We start from the raw sequence: 11,127 nt of genomic DNA, 5'->3' as shown, positions 1-11,127 counted from the left end.
CAAATTTATATGAATCTAGCTTACCTTCATGTTTGTTATAATTTAACTTCAATATCAAAGCTATATTACCCAAATGTAGAATTTTTTTAATAATTCTTCTCCACTCTAAGCTCAAATACTTTAAGAAATCTTTATTCATTCTACCTTGCCTTCAAATTGTAACAGACCTCTGTTGAATGTAAATAGAAAGAATTCATTTCCTAGATAGAAAAGGTATCTTAATAAAAAGTAGAAGCCATATATTTTTTCATCAACTAAATATACTGTAACTGACTGAAGGCATTCAGTAAATAACAGAAAATTATGTTAAAATGACCAAACATTATAAAAAGGTAGTGATGAAAACCATATATATATAGCATAGTAATATATGCAAAGAGATTCTTGCTCTATGAGACTTCACATTAAAAATATCAACTCAAACTTTCTTATGGTAGTAGAAACAAACATTCAGAATGCAATTATGCAAAATTACCAGTATGTTTTTGGGGGCTCAGTATTTGTACTCCCATATTGTAAAAATCTTATTAACACTGATTGACAATGAAGATAAAATTAGCTTTAGAGGACGTGGATGGTATTAGACAGAATTCATACAAAGACTCAAATGAAGAACCCCAATTAACCACAACTAATTTAAACTTTCTCTTTCCTTCTTCTCCCATACAAAGTACTCTTAAAGTTTTCAGTGTGTTGTGCCTAAAGCTTTTGGAACCACAGCCTAATGCTCCAAGTATTACCTAAGCTGTATCTTCCATCCTCCACTTCCTTCCCACGCTCCAGTATAATTATTTCCCACTTCTTACTCGGACAGTCGTATCTGAATGTATCACAGATAAACTCAACAAATGTAACACCAAATTAATTAAATCCTATACTGTTCTCCCTCCTACATTCTGTACATCAATTAATTAATGAGATCACCATCGATTCATGACAGAGACCTTGGAGTTACTCTGAATCCTTCTATCACTACCCATATCCAAAAGATAATCAATCACTGTCAATTCTTTCATTTAATTATCTTTCTAATCTATCCCTTACTTCTCTAAACACATTATCTTTTCTTTAAGTCAAGCTTACCACATTTGTTCAAAAGATGTTTTTTCCTAAAAATTTCTTGCCTACCTACTCAATTAAGTCTTCGGCCTTATCTAATAATGTCAATCCCTGCTTTGAGGTCTTCTGGGGTTTTGCAAGGACTGGAGATTGAGATTCAAACCTTGAATAGCATATAAAGCAGATCTCAGTGTGGCCCTTTTACTATTACAATTTCGTCTCCCAAAACTACTCTTCACCCCTTCGCCCATGTTTGCCATGTAGCCTCATTTAGGGAACCACACTGAAATATACATTATTCTCTAAAATATGTCTTGTTTTTCACATTTCCATGCTTTATACACATTCTGCTCCCATAAGCTAGAACATTTCTACCCACCTTATTAACTCCTAAAATCTTTTGAGACTCAACTCAAAAAACCAAACACCTTGTCAAAACCAGAAGTATTTTCTCCCTCATCTGTTTCGTCCAAGTACTTTGTAAACACTTCAGAATGCTGCAGAATATTCATTAGTCTCTCTCCCCCTGCTAGGACAACTTCCTCAATGTCAAAGCTAATGGTATATCCCCACTATGTTTCTGATGCATCCGGTGGGTACTTAGAAGACAAATAGACAATCCCTGCCCTAAAGAAACTTACTGCCTAAAGGGAGTGACAGGTAGAGTTCTGACATAGTTATGGGCAGAGAAGGCTTCCTTGTACTTGAGCTGAGATCTGAAGAATTATAAAGAGCTGGAGCAGAAGGGGTAGGATGTGTGAGTATGAGAAACTGAAAGGCAGGCAGAGCTGAGACACAGAAAGCCATGTGGAAAGAACAAGATAAGAATGGAGATGAAAAAGTGACACTATCATACTGGGTCTTATAAACCAAATTAAAGATTTCGGTCTTCATTCTAAGAATAGGAATTTTTAAAGGGTTTTAAATAGGAGAGCAATATGACCAGAAAAAGAAACTGAAAGAAAATATAACAGGGGCCGGTGCGGTGGCATAGTGGTTAAGTTTGTGTGCTCCGCTTCACCAGCCTGGGGTTCGCAGGTTTGGATCCCGGGTACAGACCTACGCACCGTTCATCAAGCCATGCTGTGGCGGCATTCCATATACAAAATAGAGGAAGATGGGCACAGATGTCAGCTCAGGGCCAATCTTCCTCAGCAAAAAGAGGAAGATTGGCAATGGATGTTAGCTCATGGCCAATCTCCCTCAATAAAAAAAAAAATAAAATAAAAAAAAAAGAAAATATAACAAAATATTAACAGTGATTATCTCTGGGTGAAATTATTTTCTTCTTTTTTCTTAATAATTTTCTATAATGAATGTCATACTTTCTTATAAGAAAAAATATGGTATTCAGAAAAGAAGAAAAGAAGAAAAATTCAATTCTGAATTGAATATTGTATTCAATTCAGAAAAGCTATGATAGACAAAAATCCTAATATAATACTTTTCAGAAAAAGTTTAATTCTTGATTAGTCTCAAATTCTCTCTACAGTTTTATTCATATTTATTGAATGAATTATTCATTAATTCATGGAACAAATATATGTGCCAGGCACTGTTCTAGGAGCCAGAGATAAAAGGATGAATAAGATAACCTATACATGACTTGCGTTCTCACAAAGCTTATATTATCAGGATACAAAGTAGGGAACAGACATTCAACAATTAATTAGAAGTGTGCTGAGTACTGCAAAGGAAACAAGTGGACTGCTTTGAAAATGTAAGAGAAAGAAAAGTCAATCTACTCCAGGAGTTGAGGAAAGGCTTCTCCCAGAAGGAAATATAAAGCTGAAACCCAAATGAAGAAGACTGACAGTTCCTGATAAGACTGCATACCCACAGGGACTGCTATCTCTTTCCCACCAAACTAACTTTTGATGTGTTACAAAAATAAGACAAAGGCTGACAGAATTTCTAAAACTACCATAATGTAAGTATACCATAAGGTAAATCTATAAAAACGATGAGCAACTCCTGGAGAGACAAAAGACAGCTAGGTCTCAGTGTGGATAAGAAACAGAGGCGTCCAGATCAGAGGGAAGCTGGGGACCACGGGTGAGAGGGATAAGATGGGAAAAAGCTTTTATGTTATATCCATATCTCCCCCCAGTACTGGCCTGGGCTGATCACTGTTCACCAGGTAACCACTGTAAGGCAGAAAAGCAACATAATCTTGACATTTTATTAATTTTAAAGTGAAATAATTCTAAATAGTCTCTGACAAGTAGTTTAGCATTATCTCACTGTTCTGTAGCACACAAACATTAGCAGAAATCAGACCAAAAAAGACAAACAGGTCACAAAGTTTTCGCTAATCATTTATAATATTAGATTATCTCCGATTTTTCAAAAAATGAAATTTTCTATGCCCAGAAAATTGTAATGTAACACAAGCTAAACAATCAAAAACTTAAATCATAGTACTTAATTTCAAAGTATAGACATGTTTAACAGCATTATAAATACATTCACATTAATATTTCTAAGTTATGTACCATAAGAGTTGTTGAATGATCCTAGCTAGTAGTTACATATTTCTGTTTCATGTGATGGGAAGTAATAAAAATATAAGCACGAATAATTATGGATAATTATGTAATGATTGGCAGTGGGATACTATTCCGAACGTGTATTTAAGATATTACTCTATAGAAGAAAATCACTTTAAAAGTAGACCTCAACTGCTACGGGCCTCAATCTTTTACATTAAAATTTATTGCCAAATATCCAGTAATGGATTTTCCAAGAAAACTCTGTTTCTTGGCCTTCCCAATAGATTATGAATTCCTAAAGAGCAGAGCCCACGTCTTCATTCTCCACACCTTACTGCATACATATGCTTTATAGTAAGGACTCAGTAAATATTCACTAATTCTGAATAAAAGAATCCTTGACAGTCACATAAGTCTTAGTGTGGGTCAGAAACCCAAGAGCCCATCTGATCTCCTCTCCACTCCACTAAACATAAGAGAAAGTTCTTTCAGACCAGGTGCTGCAACTTTTAACTCTTTCTCAGTTCCTTAGATCTGTATACTTTTATCTTCTCCCTGAAATAATTCTAGAATTAGTATGGTTTCTTGTTCTCATAAGGGTCTCTTGATGTTTGTCCAGAAAGAACAACTCTCAGTGAATAACAAAAAACATAAATACTCATATAGTTGTTTAAATATCACAATTTCATCTCACATTAAATCTTAAGCTCAAATGTAACTTTACCACTAAAGGTTGCCCAAGGTGTTCAGAAAGTTCAGCAAGATGTAATATGTGGATTACATGTAAAGCTAAAACATAAGAAAGAGCCCATAAGAGCCCAAAACTTAGCATCAAAATAATACTAACTCCATGTAACATCCTGGGAGTGTTCAATATTATGCATTTCTTTAATAAAACTGCCGAAATTTTTTATTGTTCCTTCTACAAAGCTAGATTTAATTGATCATTTTCAGCTTCAAATTGTAAAAAGATAATATTATCGGAAAGATAATATTCTCATTCATCCAGATTTAAGTTGTATAAATTTTTCAACTATTGAGATGTGCTTGACAAAAATAAGAACTGTATATGAAGTTGAAAAAGAAAAATTTGGAGTAGCAGGAGGGAAACTGGAATAACTGAACACTCTGACATTATGAAAAAGTAGGTAACATTTTTTGGAAATTCTCATTTAAAGACTAAAACAAAATAGAGACAGACTTGTTCCTCACTCTCAGCAAAGCCTATATTCAGCAATTAAATCAGATACATAACTGTTATAACACACTGATTATTTTCAGTTCCAATTAATGTTCCAAATAATTAAGCAGTTGTCAGAAAGGACAGTCAGGTCTCAACATTTTTAGAAACTCCTTCATTCTGAATGAACAAAAAAACAATTGAGGAATATCAGTAGGGTAGAATGCTGTAAGAGGAGAAAAAACAATAAACAACATACTTCAAACCTCAATTCTTTTTGTGTACTACCCAATGTTCAAGTTCCTAAGTCACGAATAATTCATATATAAATTTATAAATAACCACAAACTTTTCACAGTATGTAAAGTTACACCAAATGAAAAATATTTCAAATGCATCATTTCATATTTTTAGAATATATATCAACAACGGTAATTTATATTGCTTACTCATCTGTCTATCTCCATAGCTGATGGCTTCCGCCAGCGGGCTCCATCCCTGAGCATTTTTCACCTTTACTGGAGCATTGTGAGCCAAAAGTAAATGGGCACATTCTGAAATATAAAGTGGTAATAATATCAAACATCATGCAACTTTTAGAATTTCTAAATATAAAAATCATGTAAAAATTCAAAAAACCAAACTAATGTAACTAGCTCTATGAAATAAATACTGCAATGTGAAGAATTAAATAATTTTTAAAATTCCTATGTATCTAATCCAGGTTATTTCAGATCCTCAGATTCAAGAAGTATCCATTCTATTCCCCAAAAATAAATTGGGTCTCTCCACAAAGAAAGTACTACGTTCCGTAATAACTGTTCCTAAGAGTATTTTGAGAAGGTTTCCATACTCTAAAAGATAACCCAAGAACCTCAAGAGTAATTTACATCAAAATATCTACTATCTAAGAAGACCCAAAAGAAGATCTGTACTTCAGTAATGTCAAATGGAAAGCACATTATTTATTTCAGAAAAAAAAAAAAATGTGTTTTCAAAAGCAATCAGTAATGATTCTATAAGACCTTATTTTTCAAATTTTACAATTCTTTTAGTTCAGCAAAACACCCAAAAGGGGCAAAAGCCTGTTTATGATTACAAAGACAAATCTGGACAGTCTTTCTAGTAATCAAAAGAATTCTAAGGTATAGACCCTTCTATAAGTTAAGGAAATTTTTTTTAAAAATTCAAAATAAAAAGTATATTAACAGGCCAAAAAAATTCAAAACTGAGGCTCATGGGAAATTTAGGATGGTTATCCAACCTAAATTTCCTAAATGAATAATTCATTCATTCAATCAGTCATTCAGCAAATATTCACCAAGTGCCTATTTTATGCCATTTCTAAGTACTAGGTCCTGGATATAAGCAGTAAGAAGAAAGATAAGGTCTTGCTATCAGAGAGCTTGCATCCTTTGTTACAAGACAATAAGTAAATTAATAAGTAAAAAAAAAAAAAAGATCAGACAATGGTAAGCGTTCTGAAGGAAAAAAGGATGGTATGGCAGTGTAACACAGGTAAGCTGAGGTAGAGGAAGGATGGCCCTCCTTTAGCATTATTCCTAGTAATAGAAGGAATACCTACCTATACTAGCAGGAAATTTTTAGAATAAAGTAAAATAAGTACAAAAATTTCATAGAGTTTAAGAAAGTCTGCTAGTATATAAGAATATATGCACAAGAATGTTTATTTTAGCATTGTTTATAATGGCAAATATATTGGAAACTAAGTGAATATCCATCGGGGGGAATGATTGACTAAAGCATGATACATCTACATCACTAGAGTAATATGCAGTCATTTTTTAAGAATAGAGTCATATTAAAAGGACAAAGGAGCCAGCTTAAATGGTCAACCATGGCCAAATATGGAAAACTGAGCACCAAAAAGAATAATGCCTAGTTATAACACATTAAACAAAAAATAACTGACATGCCCATAACGACATCAAAAAATAAAAGAAGGCAATGACTTCTTCTTTACAGAAGAAAACTAGTTAATAAATGTAGAATAATGTAGAAGATGTAGAAGAATGACAGAAGAAATGTAGAAGGATAAAATTAGAAAATCATCATATTACAACCTCAAAGTAATAACTGATTTAGGCAAAGGTCCTCAATGAATGCTAAAGCCAATAAGTAAAAGGCTATGTGCTGGAAAACAGAATATTCACATGATACCAAAGTATTATCCCAAGATTACTTACTAATTATACAGAGAAAAATGTTCCTTTACAGCGGAGATATGTGGAGATCATCATCTTAAACAAGTGATCAAACTTAGCAGCATTAATAGTGGGATAACTTGACATTATATTCCCTACTGTGATGCAATATTAAGTTCATAACATCACCTATGCAGTGTTCTTTCCAGAAATGTTTAACCTGAATCTAATCAAGCCTCTATAGCTAATTTTCAATTTACAGAAAAGATAGAGGATAAGGAACAAGTTAAATAACAACATGAGAAAATAATCAGGCAAATCCAAGATGGGGGACATTCTACAAATTCACTGGGCAAGATTCTTCAAAAAAGTCAGGTGCAAAGGAAGAAAGGAAAGGTGGGCAAACTTTTCTAGATTAAAATAAAGAGACATAACAACCAAATGCAATGAGCGAACCTCAGCTGGGTCTTGGTTCAATATAAAACACTCATAAAAGACATTTTTGGAAAAACTGGAAAAAATTAAATATGGATTAGATATCAGACATTATAACAATATTATTAATTTTTGTAGGTGCGATAATGATATTGTGGTTATGAAGGAGAATGTCATTCTTAGAGATGCATGCTGAAGTATTTGGTGGTAAAATGTCACAGTGTCTACCTCTAATTTCCAAATGGTACATAAAAATATATATAACACACTAAGAGAAAGATAAAGCAAATATGATAAAATGTTAACAATTATTGAACCTAGGTGGTTCAATTCAATATTTAATGTTCATTGTGGTTCAATTCAATATTTAATGTTCATTGTGACAATCTTTCAGTTTTTCTGTATTTGAAATTTTGAAATTTTTCATAATAAAGTGTTGAAAGAAAAAAAGGAATGGAAAAAATTTTTTAAAAAAAGGAATGAATTTAAGCCACCCCAACAGACTTAATGGAATGTCCACACTGTACTGCTAAATGATATAACATACCTGCTCAGTGCAGAAGTATATTATGATCTCATTTTTTAAAAAGAACTAAAAAACTATATATATAAATGTGTTTAGATACATACACACATATCTGTATACTATAATAATAAACATGGGGAAAAGTAGGGAATAATATCCAGGAGGTTATTAACAGGGGTTACCATGTTTACTGGGAGAAGGGGTTAAGAAGAAGAGAAGATAATAGAGAGACCAGCTAAAAAGAATTTTTAAAAATAAATAAATACATAAAATGGACCCTCCCTTCAAGAAACCCACCATGGGGTTTTATGTAAATATGTCTGTATGTGTACATATATAAATAAGTTAGGGGAACATAAATATGGTATATCTACAGATTTGTAAAGTATTTCATGATAAACTTTTGAGTGAAAAGAAAAATATGGCAAAGTACTGTATGTAGTATTCAACTTCGGCAAAAACAACAAAGACCCTGTGTTTTAAGTAAGGAGGAAGGTGTGCAAGGATACCCACCAGCCTATTAGTGTTAATCACATCAGAAAAAAAAGTAGGACAGATGATGCTTTTATACATCTTTCTACTGTGTTACTTCAATTGTTTCAACAAGCATGTCTTAATAATCTAAAAGTCATTAAAGAAAAAATTTTAATTTAAAATATTTAATATTTAAAATACTAAAAAGCAAGTTGCATGACAGTATATAAAGCAATATCACACTTATGTAAACTAAGGTATAGGATTGGTATAATTTATATATATGCTAGACATGTCAACTATATTTTCTAATATGCCACAGATCCTGCTGAACAGGTGTCCTTCACTCACCAGTCACAACTCAACTGATGTAGGAAAGAGCAACTAATGAAAAGTCAGATAATCATGGATATGCCAACGACCTATGACATATTCTCATATATTAAAAAAAAAAAAGAACTGCATCAATCAAATGCCTTTTCTCAGTAATTTTAACAATGAATAACAAGAAAACAAGGTAGTTAACAACCACACGAAGGCTTAAAGAATGCATAAATGTGAAACAAAGAAGTTAGGACTTAAGGAGTCTGCACAAAATGAAATTATGAGAAACAGAAATCACATATAAATAAGCAAAAGCTATAAAAGTGATAAAATATAAAGAGAGTAGATGGGACAAACAGGACAGTTGGGAAAAAACAGAACATGCAGGGAGACCTTTATGAGAGTGAAAATCATACTAATCCTAGAGTTATTTCAGGGAAAAAATAAAAAATTGTAGATCCAGAAAAGCCTAAGAATAAATTAAAAGTTGCAGCAACTGGTCTGAAGAACCTTTCTCTGATGTCTTACCAAAAGGATAAGAATTAAAGATTAGTATTCTAGGGAGTGACGTCAGCATCATGGCGGAGTGAACTTCCCCCATTGAACTCTCCTCCTCTAAGACACAACAAAAAGGACATTTATATTCCAACAGAAGCTATTCACACAACAAGGAGACATCTAAGGCACCCAAGCAGCCATACACCCAAGGACTGAGGTGCTGGAATCCCCTGAGTGAGTGGAAGGAGGTAAGAGGAGCTCCCTTCCTTCCCCAAGGACTGCGACCCAGAGACACAGACCACATGGCTCTCAGGGGCAGGGAGGGGGGGCTCACCGCATGAAAACCGGTGCTCTCCAAGACCCCTTGCAGCCTGTGGGAATTCCCCTACAGAGAGATCGGAACTGTTGCGAGAGTACTTTCAACAAGCTAGCCCCTCAGGAATGCAGAGAGGATAGCGAGGCGAGAAACCTCTGAGATGGGGGAGATGAAAGTAAGCACCCATCCCCCACCCAGTGCACCCAGCCGGCACTTCAGCACAGCGGCGCTTCAGCTCAGCCCCGTCCCCAGAGGCCTCGGCCCCAGGCACCCGGGCCCCACCATCAGGGGCAGTGTGACTGCACCCCGACATCACAGGCAGTGGCCCCCAGGTACCAGGTACCCGACCAGCAGTGGGGTGAGCCTGCGCCTCCGCACCAGAGGCAGCGGCAGTTCAGGCCCCACTGCACCACAGCCCCAGCTGCCCCGGATCCACCGTGCCATGGACCTAACTCCTTTGGCTTGACTGTGCCCCCGCTCCAGCTGCATCACCTTGACTGTGCCCCACACTCAGCTCCTTTGGCTTGACCGCCCCACCTCCGTGGCTCCAGCTGCTGCAGCTTGACCTGTGCTCAGGCTCCAGCTAACTTGGTGCCAGCAACTTTGGCCCACCACACTCCAGTTCCAGCTTCTTGGGCCCACCACACTCCAGTTTGAGCTTCTTTGGCCCAGCGGCACGCCAGCTCCTGCTTCTTCGGCCCAGCAGCGCTCCAGCTCCTGCTTCTTTGGTCCAGTGGCACTTCAGCTGCAGCTACTTCAACCCACCCGCACTCAAGCCCCAGCTGCTTCAGCCCAGCTGCACTCCAGTCCCAGCTATTGCCACGCTCGACCTCCAGCTGTTCCCACACTTCACCCCCAGCAGCCTTTGCTCAGCCACGATTCAGATCAGCAAGGGGCCAACGAGAGTGCCTGTGGATTGAGGCGGGCCACAATACACAGCCCTTGACCCCCAGCGGCAGCAAGAGGAAACAGTGACCGTATATTTTCACTATGAGGAAAAGTAAGCCAACACCAGCAGGCACCAAGCAAAAATATATTAAATCTCCACACCAAAAGGAAAATGACAAGCACCCAGAAGTCAACCCAGAACACACAGAAACGTATAACGTTAATGACAGATAATTCAAAATAGCCACCATAAAAAAGCGTAATGAAATACAAGAAAACACAGACAGACAATAACAATGAAATCAGGAGTTTCTTCACTAAAGAGATTGAAACTGTAAAAAAAAAAGCAATCACAAATCTTAGAGATGAAAAACACAATAGAGGAGATAAAGACAAATCTGGAGGCCTTAAGCACCAGAGCTGACAATATGGAGGAAAGAATTAGCAATATTGAGGACAGCAATGCAGAAATGCCCCAGATGGAGGAGGAAAGAGAACTAAGACTAAAAAGAAATGAAGAAACTATCCGAGAAATCTCCGACTCTATTAGGAAATCCAACATAAGGATTATAGGTATTCCAGAGGGAGAAGAGAGGGAAAAAAGAGCAGAGAACTTGTTCAAAGAAATAATATCTGAGAACTTCCCAAACCTGGGGAAGGAGCTGGAAATACCAGTGAATGAAATCATACATCTCCTAAATATATCAACACGAAAAGACCCTTTCCAAGGCATATTGTAGTAAAGTGGGGAAAAGTCAACAACAAAGAAA

At 35.9% G+C, this 11,127-nt stretch overlaps 1 protein-coding gene across 2 annotated transcripts in view; it reads right to left on the bottom strand.

The window, feature by feature from the left end:
* Positions 1-11,127, bottom strand: part of ANKRD13C (ankyrin repeat domain 13C) — a 99,355-nt gene that overhangs the window by 48,143 nt on the left and 40,085 nt on the right. For both annotated transcript variants that reach the window (XM_087449121.1, XM_004431489.3), the window contains one exon: positions 5,181-5,285. In XM_087449121.1, the coding sequence (XP_087305247.1) occupies positions 5,181-5,285 (105 nt within the window). The remainder of the gene's footprint in view (positions 1-5,180; positions 5,286-11,127) is intronic.

Source organism: Ceratotherium simum, chromosome 2 (genome assembly GCF_057802395.1).
Source record: "Ceratotherium simum simum isolate JZ-2026a chromosome 2, ASM5780239v1, whole genome shotgun sequence".
Classification (NCBI taxonomy): domain Eukaryota; kingdom Metazoa; phylum Chordata; class Mammalia; order Perissodactyla; family Rhinocerotidae; genus Ceratotherium; species Ceratotherium simum.
This window is presented reverse-complemented; position numbering and strand designations above follow the sequence as displayed.